Source organism: Lepidothrix coronata, unplaced genomic scaffold, assembly GCF_001604755.1.
Source record: "Lepidothrix coronata isolate B3197 unplaced genomic scaffold, Lepidothrix_coronata-1.0 Scaffold121, whole genome shotgun sequence".
NCBI classification, from domain to species: Eukaryota; Metazoa; Chordata; class Aves; order Passeriformes; family Pipridae; genus Lepidothrix; species Lepidothrix coronata.
Genome location: NW_016690301.1, coordinates 2133354 through 2160693, shown reverse-complemented (window position 1 = coordinate 2160693; position 27340 = coordinate 2133354). Strand labels below are relative to the sequence as shown.

Genomic DNA, 27340 nt, shown 5'->3' with positions numbered 1-27340 from the left:
TCTTATAGAATGGTTTTAATGAAGCATCAATAGAGTAAAAATTAAATGTGAAAAAATGCATTAAAAGCCACTTTGAAAGAACTTCATATTATTTTAGTGTAATTGAATTTAATGCTACTTAAAAGAACCATCTTTTCCCATTTATTGGGGCTTCCTTATCAATTAATTTGAGGATAAGGACTTTAGATTGGTATGTGAGAAACTTTACACAGATGCGTTGGTGTCACCGTCCTTTGAGATTTTAATATTCTTAAAGTTATGTTAAGACATTAAATGTTATAGAGTGTATCTAATTCTTACAGGTTATTAAAGAGCTTAAGTATGATAGTGTAAACTTTACAGGAAAGGGATGGCAGAGACCCAGCAGTCTGTATTGGAAATGAAATGGAAAAGGTTTGGGAAAAATGTTGTCCAAGCAGAGGTTATTTTGAAGATATAATTAACAAAATTAATTCTTTTTCTAACAATGATTCTATAATAAGTTACAGTGAATTTGCCTTCCTGTGAAATGGCTGTTGACAATTCCTTTACATACTTTAGAGATACAATACCTTTAATATGGATATTTCTGGTTAAAAATGTAAGTCTTTTATTAATGAGGTAATGGCTCTTGCCTAAATTCAGATCTACAACAGTAGATATCATCTATAACAGTAATTTTGTATCTGTAACTGCAGAACCTTCTTAAAGCTGTTAAACCACTGCTTTTTTATGCTAAACATGTGAAATGTGAGAAGCAAAGAAACCTGAACACTATTTATTATGTTACTTGTTAATGCAGGCTTTTATTTCAATATTTAACTAGATTTGGGGCAAAATATAGAAAGAGGTTATAGTAATTTAACTACTGTCACAGTATAATTAAACAACAGATTAGCACTTGAGCTCTGTAGTGGCCTTGATAGTGTTCCAAAATAGAAAAAAAAATCCCTCACTGAATAAAGTACAAAACACTGCTTATATAGTTCATTATTGTGAAATGTTGATGCTTGAAGGGCATGTTCTTCATGAATGTGAGTGTGGCTAATTGGAGAAAAAATAGTGAAAGCTCTAACCTAGGCACAGGTTAGTTGGTGTACTGTGAGGAAACCTTGCTACTAATATAAATGTAGGGTTTTAAACACTAACTGATTTTTTATGTTAATAAAAGATGAGATTATTTCAGTTTTGGAAAATTTCACCCTGCATGACTTGAATTCTTTAATATTTTAGAATAGTTTTCTGTTTTAAAAAAAATCTTAAAGCTAGTAACATGATAACAATTATATCAGCTTTGTTGCTGGGGATTCTTGTCTCTCAAATGCATTTGAAAATTAAATATTCCTTATTGTTGTGAGCAAAACCTTCAGGGCCCAGTATTTAAAGGATTATTTCAAATGGCAAAAGAATATCAACCTTGTAAAACCTTATTCCTTACGAATATTATTGTAAATGTAACTCTTGTGTTGGGTGGATAATGCACAAGTCTGGATGGATAAGCTGGAGTTATACTCTGTCAGGGAAATGTTTTAGACATTTGAAGTGGTGTCTTGGCCAAGCCACAGGCTCTCCCATGACATAAATCCATTAGGACATATTCCTCATTTCTCAGAAAGGTGATTTGTATCCAAGTTGTTTTGGTTTTTGAAAGAAACATCAGTTTTAAGTTCGACAGTGATCAATCAGTTGCATAAAGTTTAGTCACGTAATTCTCCTGCTTTTTAGTAAAAACTGATTGTAGGTATTGAGCCCTGCTTAGAGGCAGATCATAATACGTGTGGCTTTATGTATTACAGCTCTGCCCTGTGAAAGATGCTTTTTCCTCTGAATGGTTTCATAAATTCTTGCATCGTTTATAAGCATTTGTCTGTGTCACACTCCACCTAAATCCCATTTGCCCATTCAATATTTTCCTTGCTTGAGTGCTTTGCTCCCTTCTCTGAGGTCTTCTGGTATTGCTCTTTGTTATCTGTTCGCATTGTCTGGTTGCTAATTGCCTGTCATGGAGATCTGGGATCCCTGGAGCCTCTTAGGTGAGGTCAGGGATGATAATTCAATCACAGGGAGCTGCTGGGTTTCCCAGGCTGGGATCTCAGCTGGCTGACATTGGAGCAAGGACCTGTTCTGGACACGTCACCAAGTCCAGTTCTTTTGTGTGTGATCCGTGAGAGATTTGGCATTTAACCCAAACACTTTCACTCAAAGTTAGTTATCCGTGTCACTTAGCAAAACTTGGAATTTCAAAGCTTGGTGGTGTTTATTTGTTTATGCCTTGGCTTGTATCTCTTATAATGTGCCACTGCCTGGCTGTTTCACACAGCTCAGTGACTGTGGTTTCATTCATCCTTCAGCCCCTTTTAAATGCAGTGGCTCACTTTTTCAGCATGAGAACACAGTTTCCTTCAGAGGCAGTTGAATCACTTAGTAGTATTAGATAAAATCTGAGCTTACAGCTCTATTCCTTCAAAAGGCAGTAAAGGCTTTATTCCTTCAAAAGGCAGGAGTAAATGGAGGTATGAAAAGTGATTTTGTCCATTTTAAAATTGCCTTGAATCTGAGTTTTTGTCATCTGACCCTTAGTCACCAATACATTGCACCTCTGTGTACGTAACATCCTGTTTGTAATCTTCAGGAAAAGTTTTTCTGGAACGGCTATGAGTGCTGACAACTAGAGGTGGCATTTAAATCTGAATCAAGGCTTCTGCTAGCCAAGACCATTTTCTAAATTTCCCTGTAAGCCTGGAGCAGCTGACCTGTGTCTCAGGTAGCTGCCTTGTGCTCTGTGTGTGTGAGTGCTCCGTTCAGAAGGCAGCGATGGAGAAATGGGGATGGTGTCACCTGTTCCTCAGGGAAATGTCTGTGCCACCTGTTCTGAAATATTGGCTTTTTTTTCCTTTTTTTTTTTCTTTTTCTTAATTTAAGTCAAATTTTTACTTTCTCTGCATATGGTTAGTTTTATTCAGGTAAGATGTTCCTCTCAACAAATGTTAGGCGTGCCTGTTCTGCCCCTCGTACAGCCTACCCACACTGGGTATGTGATCTGGCTGCTGGCCCACATCACAGGGGCTTTATTTTGTCTTCATGGGTGTAAAAGTATGTGCTGAACACCTGTCTTTGCCTTTCTGTAAGACTTCACCTAAAGTTTTCCCAAATCTTTAAACTTAACACGTTGTCTTGGAAAGAAGAAAGTGTTTAGATTTTAAACTCTCAAATCTCTAGTCTCGACTGAACCCCTCACCAGGGTGTTGTACAGATGCATAGAAATAGGATTTCCATCTTTACACATGGAGAAATAAATAGGGAGTGGAGGGTCTTAAAACAAGCCATGGCCTGATTTTAAGACAACTAACAGTTCTATTCCTTTTGAGAAGAAATTGTCATGCTTAGCATTAAAGGCAGATGTGAAAGTGTTGGTGTGATAGATATCAGGAGACATGAGCTCTGGGACAGAGGAACACTAAATGTGTGCATCTCTCCCAGAGACTCTGCAGACTTAGTTCATGGGCCACAGAACCAGGGTGCCTCACTAATGAATATTTTCCCTATTTACTGACCATCCTGCTAAGTGTGTGTCTTTTGAGCATCTGGAGGTTTCCCTTGCTGTGTCCTGTGCATCGATCACACAGGCTAAACCTGGTTGTTAGCACCAGCATGACTGGACCTCTGGAAATATGATTAAGATGATCATTACGCTTCTTCAGCAAAAATCAATCTGTGAGAGTAGTGTTTTTTTAGAAAAACCCAATACCCACATAGGAAGCCCTTTAATCAGAAAGCTTTGTGACTAGCACACTGGGTTTATTTGCTTATTTTAGTGTATTTGACAGAAAAATCAATATTATAACTCAAATAAAAATACACAGTATACAGTGCTTCCCGTAGGAGAGGGAGAGGTGATTCTCAAGTTGAGCTCTCTTTCTTCATCATGCTAGCATGTGCCAACTTTATGCTTAGTAAAGCTAAGTGTAAAATACTTAGTCAAACAGTTAAATATAAATATAAACATTAAATATAAGTCATTATATATAAATATAACACTGATATATTGAACTCATTTGGAGTTTATTCCTCTTGAAAATGCGCCATCCTTTCTGTTTGAGCCACAAATTTTTGACAACCCACACAATTAAACAGGGATATCAGAAGAAGCCATTCAGCAGCTGAAGGCCCACACGGCATTCAAAAATATAGAGGTTTTAGCATCTTTCTTAGGTGGTCAGAGAAACAGAGAGAACATAAATATGTATGTATGCACATTTACTTACACATGCATATATATACTCTGCATGAACTCTTACAGAGAAATCCCTTTTGGGTGATTGTTTGTCCCTCTGTCTGTCGGTATAGGAGACATTGCTGGAGTTTTGCCAAATTCACAAAGTTCTCCAAAGTTACAAGAGCTATGAGAAACCCTAGTTGGGCTTTATGCTTCCTAAGCTTTTTAGTAGACCTTAGAGTGTCTATGGGTTTTCCTGTGCTTTAAATCATAAAAAAACATGCTGTTCATTGACACCACACTACAGCACAAAGGGTGAGTTTCCCATAGGTGTCAAATATATACATACTCAAGATGTTCAGTGTTAGTAGATCAAACTCAGTCTTTAAAGGAATTCATAAAGATTGTGTTTGCTCTGTCTGTGCTCTGTTGTATAGTAAGATGACAAATCTCTATGTAGACCAAAAATTAGATTCAGCAAATAAATGGAAAGAAGTTGGTCAAACTATACAACTGTATCATACATGGGTGTAATATATTTGCTATATTTCCATATATATATATATTTAATAGAAATCAGGCACAGCAATGCAATCTTTGAATCTTTGTTCATAATATTTACATGCACAGTACAATAGATCTCTGCTTCACCAGATCTAAAGTTTATGCTGTGCAAAGGGCAATGTCATATAAAGTCAGGAGCTTGCCTCTATTTTTTCATGAAATGCAGATATTTTACTTAGACGTGGCTAGATATGTAATTTTATTTCTTTAAGTGTAAAATTTAAGGGATCAGATGTCAGAAAATGTAATCACTGAATTTTAAATTCCCACTGTAATTTTTTTAAGCAAAAGAGACAGATGTAGCTGCACTGCTGCGTCCACATGTATTGCAAAATACATTTAAATCGTGCGCATACAGGGAGACAAATGAGAGAACTCTGCCATCCAAATATTAAATTACACATTTTGAAGCAAAATAGTGGTTTAAGTGTACATGTGTATAATGCTTTTTGTCACTAGGTTGCTCTCCCTGATGCAGTTAGACAGGATCTGTATTTAGTCAGAAATCTTTCAATAGAACGGGCTACCAGATGGGACCAGTAACAATGCAGAGAGGCATCGAACCACCACAGACATTTGGTGCTTAGAATAATAAAAAGACTATAAAATTAGATTAGTTGAGTCTAATTTGGAATTGGTATATTCCCTATGCACTCTCACAGCTCTTGGGTAGATAAAGCCTGGAGATTTAGTACTGTCAGGACAGAGGACTCCAACTTCCAGTAAAAGAAAAAACGGCATTCTGGGAGGTCACAGAGGGCAGCACAGTGACCTCCAATGATTTACAGGCCTTTAGCTTAATGAAATTGTTTCAGTGACATGACGGTAAAAGCTCATAATGGATTGGATGCCCTAATGTAATGAAATTACTCCCTTCTGCCTTAAAAAAAAAAAAAAAAAAAAAAAAGAAAAGAAGGAGGAAAAAAAAAAAAAAAAGGCGCAATTAATATTTACTGAGACCTGCCAGGCTTCAGTGTGCGGCATCGTGCAGCGCTGTCAGACAGCCGCGAGCAGAGCCCCAGCAGCAGCGTGGCAGCTGAGCAGGCGCTGCGAGGGGGTGGAGGGACACCTCGGTGACGGGGAAGCCCCAACCTGGCGCTCTGAAACAGCTCTGCCCGTTCCCAGCCTTCATCCTCCTCTCCCTTCCTTCCTGCAGGCAACTGGACAACAACCAGATCAGCTGCATCGAAGATGGAGCCTTCCGAGCCCTGCGCGACCTGGAGATCCTGTGAGTTGACTTGGTGCGCGGTGCCGGGGCGCTGGGGGGGTGGCTCTCCCCGTGCTGCAGTGCCGGGTGAGTCTGGGGGCTCCCACCTCGGCCCCCTGGTGCAGGTGGCAAAGCCCAAACCTCACACTTCCCCTCCGGGCTGGGGTTATTGCTAATTAAAGCACAATAGACGAGTTCGCCGCCGCCGCTCCTGAGGAGCAGAGATATTGCCGTGCTCGCTGCTGCGTGGAACAGATGGGCTTCAGCAGCATTCCAAGTGCGTCCGATGTGTGCTCTGCAGCCACTGACCTGCCCGGGGCTGCCTGATGCCGAGCGGCGGATGGGTAACAGGTTCATGAGGAACAATATTATGAGATATCTGGCCACTGCCCTAGACAAAAAGCTGTTTGAAAGGTGTTCTGTATGTAAGAGGGAGGAGAGACGGGCGTTTGGCAGGCTTGTTCAGTGCAGTCATTGGCTTTTGGGGAGGATCCTTCTCTGAGGGCTGAAATAACACCACGTTGTGCTCTCCATGTACCACAAACTTTACACGTCGGCTGTTAAAGCTGCAGCACATACCACGGAAAGAGAAGCAAAGGCTTTGACAGTGCAAGCTGACTCTAAGAGAGAAGCAGCATATTAGATTTAGATTACAGTCATTGTAATGTAAATCCAGTATTAGCCAGAACTCTGTATCTGAGCAGATAATTTGCTTACTACTGATAGTTACTCGTTCACTTAAAGACCTTTTCTGGAATAGGTTTTCACTGTGTGAACTGATATAAAGGTTCTCCTGTCACCTCAAAGTTAATCCTGCGAAGCTGAGTGTTAATACTTGTGAAAGCACATAGTTCTAAGCTGAAATGGAAGGGGCTGGGGGTAACACACAACCCCTCCAAAACTGAAACCCTCGGCATGTGACCTGGAGTTGGTGCTGGACCAGCAGTGACACCGCAGACACTTAAGTACAGCAGGGAAGGCCTGCCCAGACTGCTGCAGAGCTTGCCCTTAAATTACATGGGATGAAACAGCAAATGGTAGGTGGTTAAAATAAGCACCTGCCTCACACGCTCCTGGCACCTGGAGGCTCAGCAGAGTCACGACATTGCCTTTGGCTCCTGAGAGCAGGCAGGGCAGTGGGCTGTGTGGGATGGGCAGTGGGCTGTACGGGATGGGCAGTGGGCTGTACAGGCAGCCCTGTGCCACACACCACAGAGGGCTGAATACACATGTGACAACACAGGGAACTCTTGCCCAAGGGCTCTACACACCTTGTGCTGATGCTCAAGGAGTTCTGCCACCAGTGTCAGCGCAGCTCAGCAGTCTGAGGGACCTGGGAGTGATGACTGTGTCTGTCAGGGCCAGCTGAGGTGCCTTTGGCCCCTCTGTCTCCCAGGCTGGGACACTGATGTTGGTCAGATAGTATGTGTTGCTCATATTGAGTTAGCAGTAGGTTTCTGACGACTTTCTTATGTGGGAACTTGTGCTTTCAAGAGTATTGTTCGCATTCTATATTAATAGCCCTTTTCAGGAAAAGTAATGCATTACCACTATGAAGTTTTACTTGTCTGTCAGATTGAAAAGTCTACTGTGTGGTGAAAGAAAGGAAGAAAAGAAAAAAAATTTAACTCCTTTAAAGATTGGCTTTTTTTTTTCCCCCTTTTTTTTTATGGACTGATTTTCCATATCTGCAGAGAGTGAATCAGTCCTCCCCTGACAGCAGACTGTGCTATAACTTTCACTGAAATAGGCTGGACAATAAATGGAGGCTTTTTCTGTAATATCCTGAGTTCTGCAGGCTCTGCAGAAGTTGCTGGGAATGCATCCCTTCTTCCCAAGATGTAGGAAATTTTGAGGTAGTTTATTTACCTCTTCTGCTTTTAATTGGTTAATTCTGTGCCAGTTATTTTTGGGTGGGAGAAGAAGAGGATATATAAAATACATCATAATCAGTTCTTCAATGCATTTTTAATTTCAGCACAGGCACACTGCTACAGGAAAAATCAATCTTAATTCTGAAAGATGAGAAAATAGATTGATAATATCTATTTCTAAACTTATTTTTCTTGCAGTCACAAAATGTGAGTTTTATGCTTCCAGTGTAATACGATTTTTTTCCATGTTGTTCTTCAAAGTCTGAGCATTTGATCTCTCTATCAAAATAAATTTGCTAAATGCCCCAGAGAATATCATATCTTCAGTTGTAAAATAGTCATAAGTGCTAAAATATAAAATGATCTGAACCATCAAAGAACCTTAACAAGTGAAACCGAATTTCATCATTTCAGATCCGCCGTGCATTTTGCGCAGATATAGTTTAACCTATAATGCAATATGTAGAAAACATTTAATGATTCTGGCAAAAAAATTAATTATTTGTTTGAACAGTTCGCAAGGGTACCAAATAACGTATTTCCCCGTTATCTTATCAAAATCTTGTGATCTTTCTGATACTGAATATTTCCATTCCTGCATCTTTTCTCTGCGCGCGCCGCCCGTCTACAGAATTCTAGATTCTGTAGAGAACTTGGGGCAGAAACGCAAATGCTTTGCATTACTCAAAAAATAAAACTAAGAATGCTTTCTTTGGTTTCTGAATCACACTTCTCACTCAGGTTGAGTTCCTCAAAAATCATGAGTGCAAGGAGCTCTGTGGTTCAAGTAGCCGCAGGAAGGGAAGGAAGTTGTGCAGTTATCCTTCAAAGTGAAGAGCCCGCCATTGTTTCTGTTTATTCCCAGATTGTTTTCTCTTACTATTTTTATTTTCTTGTTTTTGTTTTATGAATGTGTTCCTGTACCAACAAATAGCACAGAGGTAGAGGTGAAAATGGCACTGAAATTTGTGCCTAATTTCAGTAGCTGACGTGGTGCAGTGAGTTGTGAACGTCAGCTGCAGCTTGGATCAGACCAAGGCAATGCAGCTCCCAGTGCAAACACAGGCTTTTTGTCACTTCTGTCTTGATGAGCCTCCGTGTTTGGAATGCCATGAAAGGTGTCCCTGATCCTATGGTCTCACCTAATGCAGGTGCCAAGTGCTACTACTGACTCTGAGTTTTGGGTTAAAAGATGCGAAAATGTTGAATATGGAGTGCTTTGGTGCCTTCTGTGGATTGTCTTTGCCCCTGCAGCAGGGTGAGAATGATGCCTGAGAAATGACATGGAGAACTGACACACTTATTTAAACATCCTTTCCTGGTAGTTCTGCACTGGGACTGGTTTTGTTCATTTTTGTGTCAGATTTTATTCACATGAAGGTTTTGGTTTCTATTTGTTGATAAAATAGGGATTTTTCGTCTTGACATACTTCCTTTCCCCCTTTTTATTAGATGATAAAGCATATTTCAGTGGTTTTGGTCTTGCATTCCAAGACATAGAAAGGTGTGTGCGACAACTAAAACAATAATAAAATGTAAAAGGTGCATATATTCATAAATGACTGGCAAAAGCTATTAACTATCTTATGACCTGTTGGAATAGAAATGTGCAGAAGAGTTGAAGAAAACTGGTGTGAAACCTTCACTAACTAAAGCTTTTTTTAGTAGCAGAAGGTTTTCTGCTCTGCTTAGTTTTTACTTATGTCTCATGGCAAATATCTGGCAATAAGAGTATTATTGAGAAATATGTATTAGTGTAGCCGTAAGCATGATTAAAAGTTATTAAAAAAACTCCAAAAAGATTATTAAGAAAAAAAAAAAAAAACAACAAAAAACCAAACCACCCCAAAGTAGTCTTAAAAATGAATTTGGCCAGTATTCCTTATGGTGTGTGACCATATCGTTCATATCATTGTAGATTAGAAATTAGTCCAAAGCTTTATTTCCAAATGTGCAATATTATAAAGGATAGGAGATAAAACTCTTTGAGAGCTCAGAATTTCACCTCCAGTCCCTTAGGATACATGAATAAAAGGAATTAATTTCGAGGTGGTTCAACAAGCTCAAACTGGATAAAGTAGTAATATCGAGTGACTGAACACGCTATTGTCATTAGACTGGAAGAGCTGAGCAATTTTTCTCAGTAAGAAACAGAACTCAATTTAGCAAAACCCCCTTTAATTTAGTTATCATTGTTTTGTCTCTCTGGGGTAGCTTGAAAACTGTGTGGTGACATGGCAGTTATAGCATGTGGACAGCACAGAAAGAATTACGAGTCACTGTTGACAACTTAGGTGGAGTATTTTCTTTATGTTGTAAAAGCTGTTTTTGCTCCTGCTTTATAATGATAGCCAGAGGGACTGGAGGTTGAACACATTCTGTTTGTTGCACAAGATTTTATCCTACCAAGAGCTAATCCTGGGAGGTCTGCGGGTAGTATTCTATTAAAGATGGCAAATGAGTTCTTGCTGTACAGAGCTAGCACAGAATGATTTGGGGGGTTGTTTGTTGTTAGTCATGTTAATTGTAGGTCTTTCATGTAATAGCACTGTGTCTGAAAATCCTCCTTCCTGAGCTCACCTGCTTTTTGACGTGAATGAGCATCGAGTCCATAGCAACAAACTACACACGCAGGGTTCCACCATTCCACTTCGGACACTTTAGCATGAAAAATCGTGGCAATTCCTTCAGAAATAATACTGAAAAAGTACAAGTAGAGACATCCAAATATTTGTAACTTCAATTCCAAACGAACCCTAAATATTTTATCTTTAAAAAGAATTATTTTTTTCTCTGATTGCAAAATGTAATAAAGGAAAACACGCCACCCTTCCATCTGCGAAATCTTGAAACGAAAATGGTAGGAGTCTTAGAAATTAAAGTTGTTGTGTCAGTGTTTGTATGTAGAAGCTTATCTCTCCAAATATTTCTGCCTCGCTCCTATTCCTGCTCCATGACAAACCCACAGAAGCCCAGAACTCCAAGGGCTGCGCTGGCGTTTCCGAGCTCTTCTCCAGCCCCGAGCCGTGTTCAGCGGGACACAGCACGATCTGTCAGACCAGTCTGGTCTGCAACCCCCGGTTCTGTGCATTGTCTGACACATCCAGTCATTGCAAGCATCTTACCAGTGGAACAGGGTTATTCCTGCTTTCCTCGTTTCGATCCAATGCGTTGCTGTTATAAAAGATTACGTTTTGTAAAAGATTTAGTCCATGCAATTTCTGATGGAGGTGTCATGGATGAAGTGTGCCTATAATGCTCGCTACCTTTTGTCATAGCAAACTTTTAAGAACTTTTTTAAACAGAAATTAATATTTTGTGCTACAGGCAGGAATTAATTGTTCCTAGGGTTGCCTCTGTATGCTGAACAGTCAGTTATGTAGTCAGTTTTACTTATTTGCAAACTGCTATTCTGGGCATGTCTTAACTAGATAGAAGATTTTTATTTGCTTTCCCAACCTGGAGAGACAGGGAATGAAAGTCATGACATAATTCTAAATATATGAGATGTCATTGCTTAATGAAAGCCTGAAAATGCCACACAAATGCGATTTCCTCCTCTATTTTGCTGGAAATTATGGTCGGTTGAGGCAATCAGGATCAAATTTGAACTCTGTAAATTGTGTTCCTATAACTGATACCAAAATGGCTAAATACAATAATGAAAATGAGAATTCTGTCTAAAATGATGTGCATAGCTGGTGTACTTATTCATACAGTGAAATTAAAGTGATGAGGGTTTTGGTTCAGTTTTCTTGTGGGTTTGGTTTTTTGTTTTTTGGGTTTGGTTTTTTGTTTGTTGGGGTTTTTTTCTCTTACCCAAGGTTGTGTGTTAGCTCAAATTTATGTAAATTAATAAAGTAATTTAAAATCTTTATTTGACTTCATCAGTCAACATGTAAATAATATGTGTAGTAAAAAGAAAACTGAAGGGAGTAACCGCTGGCAGTGTATGAGTAATTGAAGTATCTATCTGGCAGGTAAAATTAGTTGATAACCAAGGAATTTGGCATCTAAGAGTATCCTCAGCTTTCTGTGTTGAGCTTGTCTCACAGACAGATTATGCCAGAGGAAGAACAGCAGTTGGTTTGGCAACTGAGAAATGGTGCACTCAGAATACAGAGGTGTCAGTGGGCAAATGGAAATTTTGACTTTTCCTTACTCCGTTATTTATTAGACTGTCCTGGAGTTTATACCTTTCCTGTTCTTCCTGTGTCACTGTAGGTCTAAAAGGGAAGGAGAAATGCTCCTGAAGAACCTGGCTGCTGTTATTACAATTTCAGTTATATAAATCAGGGCTAAGATGAACTGCAGAAATGCCTTTTTTTGGTGAACTTTTAGAAGGGTACTGCCCCCCCACTGGACCCTAGGGAAATGAGATGCATAATCAGCGTAAAGAATTGATGGAGGGGAGATGGGGTGCTTACAGAGTTGCTTGATAAGAAATGTTTTTATTTGCTGATGCATGTCCGTGGGAGATGTGGTGTGGCTGCTCGAGATGTGGAAATGAAGTCTGAGATAACCTCTGTTTGCAGCAGATTACAAATGGGAGGTTGGAAGTACAGCATGGTGAAGGGAACACTGTCCAGATGGCACCGTGGTGACAGGCTTTCTATCAAAGACCAGCCGAGATAAAATAAGAGTGGGTAAAAGAGGGTCTCTGAAAATCACTGGTGCCTGTTAGAGATGTAATGTAGCTCTCTCTTTTATGGGGAGAATATATTTGCATAAATTCATTGATCAATGGTTTCGCTAATCCTGCCGCATTCCGGGCATGTCCTCGCAAATTGATGAACATTCCTCTCGGTCCTCGGTGCGGGTCCCTAATTGTGTTACATATTTAGAAAAGATGGATTTTTCCCTTCCTGGAGCATATGTAGTAGTTGAATGCTGTGCTCATTCTCCTTCCCTGCCCCATTAGGTTGGAGGGTTTTTTTCCCTTTAAGAATAGCCTGGAGCTGTACCGGCTGCAGAACTTATCAAGATAAGAGCAGTGCCAGGTTAGAATTATTAGTTTCATGAATCACTGACCAATATGCTTCTTGAAGAAGCCCAGCCTTTATGGGTTGTGTGGTTTAAGCCCTTCATTGGTGCTGCAGTCACTGCTCCGAGAGATTCCAAAGTCAAAACTCCAGGAGACGCAGAGATTTCTGGCAAACCTTCTCTGCCATGATATTAATTGTTTCATTTGCATGCTCTGCTCATCTTGTGACCTGCCCTCCCTCCCCTTTGACTAATATAGTTTCTTCATCAGTAATATAAAAGATGTAGAACAAGCATTTTGACTGTTGAAAGTCGAATGAATGTGAACGACTTAATCCAGAGGACACTCAACTGTGTATTTAACGCAGACATGCGGCTCAACACCTTAACCAAGAGCTGAGCTGAAGACTAGGATGGCAATAAAACTCCTTGCTGGTAAAGTTGAGGTGATGACACAGTTCTGAGGGAACTTAATGAGTTCAAGGCAGACGAATAGTCATTTTATGCCGTCCCTTGCAGTTCGTTGTTTATATGACTCCCCAAAGCAGCAGGATGACAAGACTACGGTAGCTGGATATAATTCTGTTGGCATCAACAGCCTCTTTGACTGGGGGAGGAAGCTGCATGTCTCTGTAGCACATGATATCAATGTCAGATATCCCAGGATGTCCTCAGCCCTTCTGTGACACTGCTCGGGGTCCAGAACCGGTGGTGTGCGCGGGAATCCCCTCTTGCTCCGGGGTCAGTCACCACAACGGGGAAAAAATGAAGATTTCAAAAAATGTTTCAAATCACTTAACGGTTCCCTTCTTTTTTTCTGTGTGCAATCAAAGGCACTGTTTATGACCTAAACATTTTTGTCTTTCTCAGAGGTTGCTTTTGTCCCTCTACTGTGCTAAGTACAACGACATGGACAAAGGCTCTGAGCCACAGCCAGTCTTTCTACAAGGGAGGACTCAGAAGTCTGTTTTTCTGGAAAGAGAGAGTAAGATTACGATGGCAGCTCCATATACCAGCATTGCTGAGCTCCCAATTCAAGCAAGGTGTCAAATATTTAAACTGTACCTGCAGAGATCAGGGTACTATGCATTACTTATTACTGGCATAATCCAATGTTTTAGGCTGGGACAATAATATTGTGCCTATAGTAAATTAGAAATCAAATCAGTAATGTGTAGATAGTTAGCTTGGAAGTGAGGTAGATAACTACAGCTGCACCTAAAAAACAAAGCATTGGTGGAAACTTCTCATCTAAAGATCAAAATGTGTCTGTTTTTCCTGCATTTCACAAGGTTATGCATATAATGTAAGTATATATGTGTGCAAGTATATCTGATGACAAAAGCACGCATGTTGTGGTTAAATCAGGAAAAATAATTTGTAAAACTTGAAAAAGAAAGGCATATGGATAGTATAAATTAGACTTTATTTATGTAACATACCCAGTTCTGGGTTTAAGAAAAAAAAAATTAAGAGCTGCTTTAAGGGTGGAAGTATAAAACAATGTCAAAGTAATTTGAAGACAAATAATCACAATTTCTGTGTTAATTAAGTTATCATAAATGAAACAGTTTCACATTAACTGGTTCGATATTTTTGAAGTGGAATGACATTTCTTACGTTTCTGTTTCGGGGTGAATAATCCGAATGCTTTGGTTTTGACTGCATGAGTGATGAATGATCACGCTTGGGACAGCTGCAGCTCCTTAGAAACAAATTTTAGGGTGCTCTAAGGTCATCCAGAAACCTTTGCTGTGATGTACCATGTTGCCCTTCAGTGTTTTAGAGGTATGAGAAAATAGCTCAGTCAGTTGGAAAAGCATCAATGGCTACATAAAACCATCAAAGGAAACAAGGGACAGTCGTGCCATTAGTTCCTAAAAATTGCACACATCCCCTTGTCTTCACAGTGCTGGGTGGGGTGAGACATCAGTGGTCTGCAAGTGCCAGACTGTTGCTCAGAGTGGGATTTCTTTGAGGGTAAAGTAGAAGAGAAGCCGATGGCTGTGCTGAGGGGGTGTAGGAGCACATACCAGCAAGGCCTCTGTTCGCCATCAGAATCTTGGGTTGTGCCTGACACCACAGGGGCTTTGTTGGGAGAAGGGAGTGTGGCAGAGCAGATCTTGCTCGTGGCTCTCAGCCTCAGACTTGGCTCCCGCGGTCGATAAATTGCCGCAATGCAGCATCTCTGCGGCGGCGCCCGAAGGCCGCCGAGGAGCCCCCGTTGGTGCAAGAGGCGGCCACGGGCTGGGCGGGCTCTGGGGAGGGGGTAGCCCCCACCGCAGGCACCCCCACGCTTCCTACTGGCTCCTTGGGCAATTTCAGCGGTGTCTTAAAAGGGTTGGGTCCATTCCGTCTGCGAGACACCCCCGTCTGCCCGTCCACGGGTAGGGCGTTAAACCAGGTGAGGCGCTTCAGTCGCACTTAGGCTGAAACGGTTAGGACAGACCATCCACCATGGCAGGTATATTTTATTTTGTGTGCCTGCAGATATTGCAGCAGATACAGCCATGTATGGACAATGTCTTACTCCTTTTATTTAGCTAATGTAGAATGTTCCTGAACAGATTGTGAGCGCGTCGAATTTTTTTCTGTGTGTGTTTTATTTTGCGCGTTTTCGCTCTGTGGACTGAAGGCAAGTGAAACGCTGTGAGTATTTGCTATTCCAATTGTTATGGGTTCTTAGCTGTATTGCATAGGCATGCATGAATATGAGCAGGTAGTGCTGCTTCTCATGGGCAAGTGGTGTTTGGGAGAAATGTAAAAATTGGAAAGATAGGCATTTTTAAACATGTTGACCTTTTTCTTGTGTGATGCACACAAGCGCTGTCTAATGTCTTATTAAAATAAAATCCTGATGGAAAGCAGATCCCTTTCCAGCTTCACCAAGAAACATGTAATTGCCCTTGTCTAGAAACTACGTGTAGTCTTTGTTCTTTCAAAGCATTTCTTTCCTCTGTAAATGTAACTTTTCCTTAACAACTGTTCGTACATGCAAGTCTGAATTCACGGGGTGTGTGTACATTCCCTATTTCATCCATATGGATTTAAATTAGCCTGTATATTAGCCTTACTTTCCAGCATGTGTGATTTGCAGGTAGAGGCATCACATACTATTAGAATATAAAATTATTCCACAAATATCTTCTGAGTGTCTTGCATTTTGGGGAGGCAATTTTGGCAGTCAAGGTGAAGTGTTCTCTCTTTGAAAGATTTGGTTCTTCTCCTTCCTCTACTGTCCAAAGCCAAGAATTGCCTTTGCAGTTCAGTGCCGCACCATGCCCGTTGTCCTCTTGCTGGAGCTGTGGAAGATCTCTTCCTGCTGCTCTCTCCCAGTGGAAATGCCATGGCCTTGGGAGCTGAGGGGCAGCTGAGACACTGAAATCAGAGTAGCTAATCTGGCCAGAGGAATAAGGGGCATTATTTTGCCTGCAGGACCTGGTAGTTCTGCTGTTGGGGGAAAATGCAGCTCAGAGGTTCTGTCAGCCCCGTGCATTCCCATCGCCTGCCTCATACATGGCATTAGTAAAACCTTTTCACTGATGCTCAGGCTAAACTGCCACCAGTGCCGTGTCATTTGCTGTGTGTGCATGTACCTGTCACACGTGGGGCTGGTGGCTCGTCCCTCTTTGTTCCCAGTGGCCAGCCCTGGACCTGCAGCACCCGCAGTCCCGCGGGCGGTGCCGCATTGCGGCAGGAGCTGAGGTGGCCACAGGCTGCCACGACAACCAACCCAAGGAGACCCAGTGTTGTCACATAGCCCCTTCCATGCAGAAGACCATTTTTATCACTTTTTCTAGCTTGGAAAGGACAACTGATTTCTGTGTACCGCTTGGAATGGCTTTTTTGTCCCTGGGGTGTGACACGGACCAGTATGAAAAGGTTATCACGGAGGGGGAGGCTGTCAGAGCAGAGGCTTTTGCTGTAAGGCTGTAGCATTAAGGTTGCAGTGTACTGAGGATGGGACAAGTTAAAACACTGTTTTGAAGAATGGCACTGTTCCTTTCCGATCCAAATTTAATCAGTTTCTTTAGAATTTCTTCTGGTGGAGTCCTGTAAGAAAACTGTAGCACTCAGCTGACTGAATGCTGAAACCTTTTACCCTGGAAATCTCCATCATTAAATGCCTTCAGCCTGAACAAATGACCGAAATTGCTTGCTCCTTTCAAATTATGGAGTTGAACCGTGTTAGTTTGAATTGGATTATGTTTATAAGGCTGCTTCAGCTTCAGAAAAGACTAAACTGAAACAACTGTTCAGGCAGGGACCTGAGAAACTGTTTTATTTTGCTGAAGAACTGATGCATCAAACTGAAGGTTTGTATAATCTGACTCCGTCTTGTTGATTCTTTTTCATCTTTTCCATAAATGCAGTCTGGTAGGCTTTCAGACTTCTGTATTCATTGAGAACCCAGTCCAGTTTGCATTGATTTTGTCAGGAGTAGCACAGAATCCATAAACAACAGTACCTGACATGCATGCAGTTGGGTAACACCAGGAGCCAGGTTTAGTATGAGACATCTCTGAGTAACCTAAAAAAAAAATAAAAATAAAAACATATCTACTTAACAATGAATTTATAGTAAAGTAAAATAATTGTATTTATTTTAAGTTTAATTATATTAATTCATTGCACAAGAGATTTTCAAATGAATCTACAAAAAAAAAGTAGGGTACTTGGAATGGAATACAATTATATTTTTGATTGCTGTGGCTCCTGTGAAACTCTATGCCTAAATAAATAGATTGCAGCGACTAGATTCACTCCCTGCTGAAATCAGCAATGGGACTTGCTTTGACTCCAGCAGACGTTGGTCTGGGTATTATGACAATTGGACTCATTCCCAGTGGTTCTAGGCAATAATATCAGCCCTGAAATTTGGTACCATAGAGAAACATCAAAACTACCCTGATGATGCAAAACATTTATACAGTGTTTGCAGAAATACTTTTCTTTCTCTGAGTCCAAGTAAAAATTCTGGATGTAATTGGGATTTAGAGCCACAGCAGGCATTCCCAGTCCAGTGTACTGAAAAACGTGGAGCCTTTGGACAAAGACTTGGGAAATTTTCTTGATTCAAAAAAAACCCCCCAAAAACCTGACAACGATTCATTTGCCATTTTTGAGTTTAGAAGAATAAATTATTGGAGAATCCTTAATTCAAAAATAAAGTAGTGGCAGAATAATTTCAGCCTGCATTCTCTTGTCTTTGCACCAATGCTTTTATATTTCCATTCAGGCTGAATTCAATTTGTATTTTCTGCCTAGAATTAAAGTGCCATGTGAAAGACTGAAAAGCTGATTGAAATTTCTCAGAAAAAGCTTTTTCAACTCTCACTGGTCATAGATGTTAGAAAGAATTGTGGGATGCAACTGGTTACCTGTGTTTTCTACAGCTAATAGAGGTGATTGGATTGTGTGGGAAAATATCTGTGTCTTTTTGTGTAAAGAAAGAGCAACATCCTTAAGGGGAAGCAATAAGACATGTCATGTAAGACCATGTGAATGACATTCTTGTTTTAACATGTAACATAGCAAATAACCTCAATGAATTTTGTACCCTCTTTCTCTGTATAACCTTTACTATATTTTATTTTACCTCTTTTCTCTTCTCTTCTCTTCTCTTCTCGTTAGTGTAAGCAAGGAAATTCAGGCATAATGATATTTATATATGCACATCCAACATAATTGCAGGGCTAAAGGTAGCACTGGAAAGGTTTGGCCATAAGTCACCAGAATCCTTAATTTTGCTCCTGCTTGTATAGATGCTGCAATAAACCCTTTGATTGTGCAGGCCAGTATGATTTTTTTTTCTGGCCTCCTTTACCTATTTGCACTGATTCCTAGTCCAAATCTATTTACCTACATAGTTTGCCCAACATTTTCATAGCTAAAATTCCTCCCTTTCCCTCTCCCCTGCTCTGAGCTTCAGCTCCTGAGCTTGCCAGTCCCAGAGACTCTGACAAAGGCACAGCCAGATTCTAAGAAGAGTTGATGCAGCAATTACAGGACTTAAGTTAATATACCCTAAAGTTATCACTGTGGGCAAATGTGATCATCCTGATTCTTGACAGGTGACAAAACAGGCATTTTAAGCAAAAAATTTGTTATTATAATAACTCAGTTTCCCCAAAGCCTGATGTTTTTGAAAGTAATGTCATGCCTTCAAGGGGAAAAAAAATTTGCCATAAACATCTGGCCTTTATAATAGGCTTAAATAGTTAAAATCTGACACTTGTATGCAAATTAAAATTAGCCACAGAATGGGAAGAACTGGGCAATTGTAGCAGTAAACACTGCTGACAGTTTTGTGCATAATTCCATGCTAAGCTTATTTATTTTATTTCTTCCATACATTTCCAAGAGGAACATTTTCTTTCCTCTGTGTCCTTGAGATAGTCATATTTCTGATGTCTGCTTCCCAAGTTAACAGTGCTAGAGCCTCTCACCTTGCTGTGATGAGAACACTTGTGAACAGATTGTCAAAAGACTCATACTAGAACAGAAACCACAAATTGGCAACTAGTTATTTTTATTTCAGTGGATTTTGCTTGTCACCTGGAGACTATTTAGAACGTTATTTGCCTGGGCTAACATTGTGTTTAAAAATAGCACTTAGACAGTGCCAGCTCATTTTAGAGTTGGGTACAAATATTGAGACAAAACCCCAGCTGTTATTGCTTTTGCTGCTAATTTGAGGTGTCAGATCAGAGCTCTGCTGCTGTATGTCAGTGAATAAGGCCCCTTGTGAGATCATTATGTTTTCTAACAGTCGAGAGTAACGGATTAATCAGTGCAGCATCAGTTGCTTTCATTATCTGCCCACATGGTAGTTGTGGGCTTTAACTTAAACAGTCTGTGGGGAGATCAAAGGCTCGAGTACAAGAGGCACTCGGGACTCCCCAGAACTCTGAAGAGATCCAGTTGAGTTTTGGACGTTGCCTAATGAGTAAAGCTTGGATGCCTTGAAAGTTGAGGGTGACTGTGCTCAGTGCTGAGGGGTAGAGTGCCAAAGCCATTTTGCTTTTTCATCAGAGGCCATAAGAAGCAGTAAATATTTAATTCAATGCAAATTCCTCCTGACCTGTGTGAAAAATAGCTCTTTACAGCTATTGGAAATATAGCTCCTTTTTGCCCTGCAATCTGAAAGTTAATTACAAACATTAATTATGGCAGTGTATAAAATTCAAGTCTTGGTTTTATTACTAAATATAGATTCAATTCCCTTTTTAGAATTTCTGCTGTTAGTTATATTGGGTGGTATGTAAGGGCTGGAAGGGGTTTGAAGTTGTCATCTACTGTCCTGCTCTGGGCCCATCAAATCTTATGCCATTCCTGACAGGAATTCATTTAGTCTTTTATTAGAGGTTTCACTTTCTGATCACTGTACAGCTCCTTTCTGTATTTTTCCTGGTTTTATTGTAAGAAATATTTCCCCTGTATCTAGTGAAAATTCCCCATTCTGAAATTGAAACCTGTTACTGCTTTCCTTAACCCTTGTTTGAATACAAAAACCAGAGAACGTCTTTTCCCTTTGCAGTGGCTTTTTATGTAGTTGAAGGGAGGCTTAAAAGCAAATTACATGGATGTGCTAACACAGAGATCTAAGGTACTGTCACTGTTAGTGTTAAAATTTGCTGCAGATGCAGTCACCCAAGTTTGTTTCATCTCTAGTATTTCAGACAGACCCTTAGATCCTCCTCTTTGTGTGCATAAATACTGATAGTGATGTCTAATCTTGCATGGGCTGCCCAGTTTCAGCCCACATCTACAACTGTGAAAAGATTCCTTCATGTATTTTCATTTACCAACACTACACACACGCAGCCTAAAGCTTTTGGGGTTTGGAGAAGCTGTGTTTGTGGCACTGCTGTACAAGGGACAGACTAGTGTTACCTTTTGAGCTCCACTGGCAACTTGGGGTGGACTGTTCAGCCTATTTTTGCATCAGTTCACCCACTTCTGAGTAGAAATAATATTACCAAGAAAACTACTTACATGAGAGGCTTAATTATGCTTGGAGATGCCTTGGTTAAGTCTGAATAAATTTCCTGTTCTCATTTGCTGGATGTATGGTTGCACTGGGGACAGGAGCCTGGAAACCAGGCAGTTGTGGGAGAAGCAGTAATCGGGGAGCCTGACAGTAATTCACTCCTGGGAATGTTACAAGGCTGCAGACACACCGTTTGTGGCTCTCCATTGCATGCACACAGATAATAATCTTGCATTAGGCCCAATTACATGGTGTTATGGACACACAACACGGGGATTACACACCCAGGCACCGAGCACCCCGTGATAAAGCAGTGCTGTAATTGGAGGAGACAGAAGGAAATGTTAGTTGTTAGTGCTGCAGTGCCTGGCACTGCTGTGCCCCACCAGCCCTGTCCCTTTGCTTTGCTGCTCCAGTTCAGTGTCTCACTTTCAAAGCACAGGTTTATCACAGTGCAAGATAACTCGGCACCTTGTCCTTTCCAGAGAGTGTTGAGGGAGTTTTGAGCAGGAAAAAGGAACTGAACAGCTGAGGTTGAAGCCCACAGACAGTTAGAAACACGCTGACAAAGGAGGGCTGGTGTTCCTGCTATCAAATCCCTTGTATTAGAAGCCTGTAAAGAATCTACAATGCCCAAGCATAAAAGGCATTCAAAACCAGAAATCTAGTATATGAGGTGGTGCCTTTGCAGATCTTTCTCCCCATTTACCTATCAGTAAATGACTCTGAATATTTCCTTCTAACTGAGAATTTTGCAAATGCTGCAATGTCCCTTGGTCAGCTGAATGTGACAGGAAAGCAGCCTGGTGTGGATCACCAACCTGAATGGCCAGCACAGCCATGTGTTCCAGCCTCCAGTAACCATGCTTGTTAAGGCTCAGGGAGAAGTGTGTTCTCAATTTGAATTAAATTTGAGTTAAGATTCCTCAATTTGATTAGCTGCTTTGCTAATCAGCTGCAGAAGTGGAATGAGAGAGAAAATCAGTCTCTGTTACCGTCGAGTAACAAGGAATATCTTCAGCATCTGACAGGTCTCCCTTGCCCCTTCCATTGGAATCTCTTCAGGCTGTAAACAAGAAGCATCACTGTGGGTGTGGTGCTGTACTGATGCACAGCTAGTGATCTGTGTACACTGTGGAAATGCCTTATAGTCACAAAAATGGACATCTGCATAGCAGTTTTTCCTTTTCTCAGTGAAAAACTAGGATACCAGGATTTTTTTTAAGATGGGACGTACCAGGTGGTTTTGTCATCAAACAGTGTTGTGTATTTAACAAAAAACCCAACCCTCCCATAGATTTTCCCACTTGAAGTGTGACTGGGAAACAATAAGACAGTCACTATTTTAGAGAATAGTGGATATTTTAGATAATTCTGTTACGTTGTGTAACTTCTGATATCCTTGCCAAAATATCCTTTTGGTTCATGTCTACTAAACTGGAATAGAGCACGTAGATATATTGTACTGAAAGTAGTATTTCAGATGAAAAAGTTGACAGGCATTCTGGTATTTATTGTATGCTCTTAATCACATTAATTGAAGTCCAAGTAATAGAAACAAAATCTCTGTGTACTCTGTGATTTACAGAATTGATAGTGTTTGACTGTTGACCTCTGAATTAGCCAAAGGGACATGAAAGGATGTTTAGAGTTCGTGAGTTTTTAAAATAAAATACTTTATTTTAAAAGTAAGTATTAAGTTTTTAAAGTAAAATACTGTAATATTTGAAGGGTTCAAAATTTATACATTTATACCTTTTTCCCCCCAAATTCTCTTCCATAAAAGTTTTGTGATTGCTTGTAGCCTTAGGGGTGTAATTTTTTTCTGACTCTCATCTAGTCCTGAACATTTGTATACCTATACCAGAGGGTGGAGAAGGATGTGAAGAATAATGCATAAATATTATCTAAGAAACCACAGACATGACAGTCATTTCTACATGTTAATGATTTTACTGTCATTACATTGAGTCTGTAATTAAGACCTCCTTGTCAGGGAAATACAGTGGTGTACATGAATTTGGAGCAAGCCAGAAGGGAAGAAAAATGTGCACCAAAAGTTTGAGGAAGGAGATAAGTAATTGTTTTCAAATCGTGACAGGATTGCAGACTGAGCATTCTTTCCTTCAGAGAAGTTCTGATTAGTAGGGGCTATAAATCAACTTTATTCTTCAGAAGGAGGAAAGCAGCTCCACACGTGGCTCTAACCAGTTTGGACAACTGGCAGAGGAGTGAGTTAGGAGAGCAGCTCCTCTGGGGCTGTAAATTGGAGTCAGTGGGACTGTGACAGTTCACAGTGGTGGAGGAGGTACCACCTCAGAGACTGCTGATCTCACGTTATGCATCTCCCAAGTAGTCCTTGGAGGATCCTCAGCTCTGCTGCAGTCCTGCTCCTGCTGAGCTTGCAGGATCTGACAAGGATCACGGCCCAAGGTGGGAAGTTGGCTGGCATAAATAATATTGTCTATAACCTCAGTTTCCTGATTCAGCGTTTTGGATGTGAATAGTTTAGAGGGAGAGGACTTCTAAATGAGAGGACAGTGCTTTTTCAAGGGACAAGGGTTCTGGAAGAGGTGGGAGGTATAAGGCTGGCGAGAACTCAGCAGAATATAATTTTCTCCACATGATGTTGGAGGAGTCAGAAGATTCTGGAAGTTTTCTACTTCTCCCAGCTTCCTGGTGTTTGTGAACCTGTTTCTGTGGATCTGAATCTAGGTGGATCAAGATGAGGCTGGGGCCTTGGAGCAGCCAGCAGATGACTGGAACACAATTTATTTTTCCCTTCATGTGCTAAAATGCTGCTATTTTGTGTACTCTGGGACACATCCCTTACAAAATCCTAGCTGGGAAGGCACGATGGAAAGCTTTGCAGAATATCTCTGGAGCACACCTCTCCTGAGCACGTTCCCATTCCAGAGCCAATGAGTTCCCACTGTGTGGGAGCTGCGTTCTCTGCAGGGGTAAATTCCTGCAGCTCCAGCTGGGCGGTAGTGCAGGCAGTTCACTGGCAATTAGTGCCCTTTGCAGTGTTTGGCCTCCTTTGTTCTGAAATAATTGCTGTTATCATAGATGTTTTATTGCCTTCATTATGGTTAACATTTAAATATCAATGAAATAGTATGCTACTAAGTCATCTGTGCAATAGCTGTCTGCTGGAGTTATCCCTGAAATTTGTGTTTAAAGAGTATATTAATTCAGCACTGACTTAGGATTCTTAGAAGGAGGGTTATGTATTTGTTGATGAATAATGGGAAACCGTTGCTTATTTAACAATAAGCAAATATTCAAAACGTCTGCAAAACCTGAGCCACTCTCATTTGATGTCCTGTGAGCAGAAATACCATGTGATTGGAATAATGCTCTGGCTGCTAAGAAGAATTTTTTAAGAAATTTTAAAATACTTTTGAATCATCGAGTCAGACAGTAAAGGGTGACCTTTTTGCATCCACAAGAAGAATTGCACTGGGAGCCAGGGATGTGTTCTCTGCAGAAGGAAGCTCACTGTCACAGCCTATTCTGCCTGAATCCAACCCACGTCCCTTTGAAATCAATAGAAAAATCTCTCTTGAATTCCTACAGCCTCCACTGACTCCTGTGGCACCACGTGTGACCTATTCAGACATCAGCTATGGATGCAGTTTGATTTTTGTGAGCTGACTTGACATGTGGCTTTTATTTATCACTCTATACCTAAGTTCTTCCATCTGACTTCATAGCTTGTTTTAATGTAACAGGCAAGCGAGGCAGAGGTTTGCCTCAGAATTATATTTTTATGTTTACAGGAAAAAGAAATGGTGGTGCAATTATAAATTCCATTTGTGAGCCCTATTTGAACTTCCCAAAAAGCAAATAAATTCGGATACGGAGGGGTGGGTGTGTTGATGTAAATATTTATGCATTCTTAATGGGTTTGTTCACTTTCTGAAATTGTTGTACAGGCTTGTTTTGGCCACACAGGACAGTGGTTGCATCACTGGGTAAATAAGGCCGTTGAGCAGTAGCAAGGGTGTGACACGGAGGTTCATTTTGCACCGTAAAATCTGCCACAGTGTGTGTTGTCATCATGAGAGGAGCAGGAATTCAGAGGCAGAGCTTCCAGCCCTGCAGATGTGCACTGGTGCTGTGTCACTGCCAGCACTGCAGCCACAGCACGGCAGAGAAGGGCAGGCTGCACAGCTGCCAGGGACGTGGCTGATGGATGTGAGAGCTTGCTTGCACCTTTACTGCTCAGGTTGACAGTGTTTCCCTCTTCATCTTGTCCAGTACATTTATAACAGGCTGCGTTTGACTCCTTGCATGCTGAGGAACTGAATACACAAACCCAGTGGTTTGTACACCCAGTGATCCCAATACTTATCTACGCGTTTCTTGTCTGATTTCTGATAGCCTCAGTTTTCCAGAGGATCTGGAATGAATACTATGTGTTATACTGTAAGCCTTGTTATGCTAAGACCTACAGCTCTTATCAGCCTGGTGTGTGAATGTGTGGGACTCGACTGACACAGATCTCTGGCAGCAGATCTCACATGCAGATCCCAGATTTTCAAGACTCTGCTTCCACTGACATAACTCCCTGTGCTCACAGATTTGGAAAGGAAGGGGAATTTTGCTCTGTTGATGCAGTTTGCTGTCATGGGTATGTCAGCCCCCATGCTGGCTCCAGATTGCCAGTGTATCCATCTGGAATACCAGCTATCATCCTGCTAACAAAGTGGTTGAGTGCTTTCCTGCTGGGGTGCAGTGCAGCAGCAGCACGAGCACAGTGCTGTCAGTGTCAGAGCTGCTCACACCCCTCTCCTGAGCTGCCTGTGCAGAGCTGTGTTACCCTGCAACCTCCTGGCTTTGCCAGTGTACCCATGTGTCTTCCTGTGTACCCAAAAAAACAGTCTTAATAGGATATAATATAATTAGCTTTAATCTGCTGATGTAGATGATGGCTCTGCCAAGGGATTTCTAGGCAGAATTGTAAAAATGTTTTTAAATTGGCAGATGACCAAGAGGGCTGGTTAACTTCTGTAATAGTCTGCTAGAGCTTTTGATTAAATATCCTATGTAAATATATGTCATTGGAACAACTAAATACTCCAGGGAAGGAGAACATGCCTTTAGGTTGCTTCAGCGGGTATTTTTTTCAGCACATACATAAACATACACCATAAACACAGTGTCTTCTACCAATGTGACCCTGTGGAGTGCTGTGCCCCTTGTAGAAAGCAGAGGTTGCTCCATGCCTTGGTGCTGTGAGCACCACACGTTTCAAACAGGCAGTGGCAGGACTGGCCACGCTGGGACACGGAGTCGCCACCAGATCCATCCATTCTCACGACAAACCAGCCTGCAGCATTTCCAGCTTTGGTGCACTTGCAGCATGGCAATTATGCCCTTGTTGGAGTGCTTTCCATTTCCTGTGCCATCTTGATAAACTTTATAGCTTCTAATTTGCTAGAGAGTCATTGATATAATTAGGAGCCCCGTAAATGGGAGCAGCACACTCAGCTGATGGCAATCGAGCCAGTTCATTTTCCATAAGAAGCTCTAAGGGGGTCCCTCCCAGCAGTGAGATTATTTTCTCTTTAGGCTGAGCTTTGATAGAGCAGCAGCAATCCTTACATGCCTGGGTCATGACATGCTTTATTGCAGCCCGTTCCACTACCCATATATTTTTTCATAAGGAAGCCGAGGAAAGGGAGCCCATCCGTCCTTTTGTTTCCAAAGAGCAATTTGAGCTGTCTGTCCATGTCAGCAGGCTGTGTTAACAAGGCTGTGAGAGCCAACAGCTCTCTTTTTGTGAGATGAGCCCTGTAAGTGCAGAGCTTTCACACTGCTGGGTCCTGGTCTGATGTCCCTCCACTCAAGTTGCACCAGGTTTTCAAGCAGAGTGGCAGCTGAACCGACAAGGTTGGGTCTGTTCCAGTAGTCAATAAAAACTCATCTCCTGCACTCCTGGTTACTCCAACATGATAAACACTAACCTTGAGCCATTCTCATGCTGCTGTTGGTTGTTTTCCCCCTAATATCATCTTTCATGGTATGTCACAAATTGTCAGAGGTAATGGGGAATGTGTCTTGCTGCTCGCAGCCAGGCAGATTTATAACCAAGGATTTTATCAGTTTGTTTCTGTAAATAGTGTGTTGGTGAAGAAATGTAAATAACTGACCAATCTATTATTCTCTTTTCTCTTTTTTTTTTTTCTCCTGACAGTACCCTCAACAACAACAACATCACCCGCATTCCTGTTACCAGTTTCAATCACATGCCAAAGATCAGGACTCTGTGAGTAATATCCTCTAATATTATAACATAATGATGGTGTAAACCAACTCTTTGCCTGTTTGTTGTCTGTGATAATCTCATTTCAGTCTCTCAGGCTGCCTTGGAGGCCTGGGTGGCTGTATTGCTGGGAAGTCCAGGCAGGGGTGTGAAGGTGCCTGGTACTCTCAGGACCCTGACAGGCACTGTACTGGATTTACCCAGAATTAAGATCCAGTTTTATCAAGAATTTGAATTTACCCAGAAATGAAAC

General features: G+C 41.2%; 1 protein-coding gene across 2 annotated transcripts in view; it reads left to right on the top strand.

Annotated features, from left to right (window-relative positions):
• SLIT3 (slit guidance ligand 3) overlaps nt 1-27340 on the top strand; it is a 480366-nt gene that overhangs the window by 261514 nt on the left and 191512 nt on the right. The window contains exons 6-7 of one of the 2 annotated variants that reach the window (XM_017825656.1): nt 5916-5987; nt 27019-27090. In XM_017825656.1, coding sequence (XP_017681145.1) covers nt 5916-5987; nt 27019-27090 — 144 coding nt within the window. Of the gene's footprint in view, nt 1-5915; nt 5988-6295; nt 6318-27018; nt 27091-27340 lie in introns of those variants that run through there. The other variant, XM_017825657.1, reaches the window with a different exon arrangement.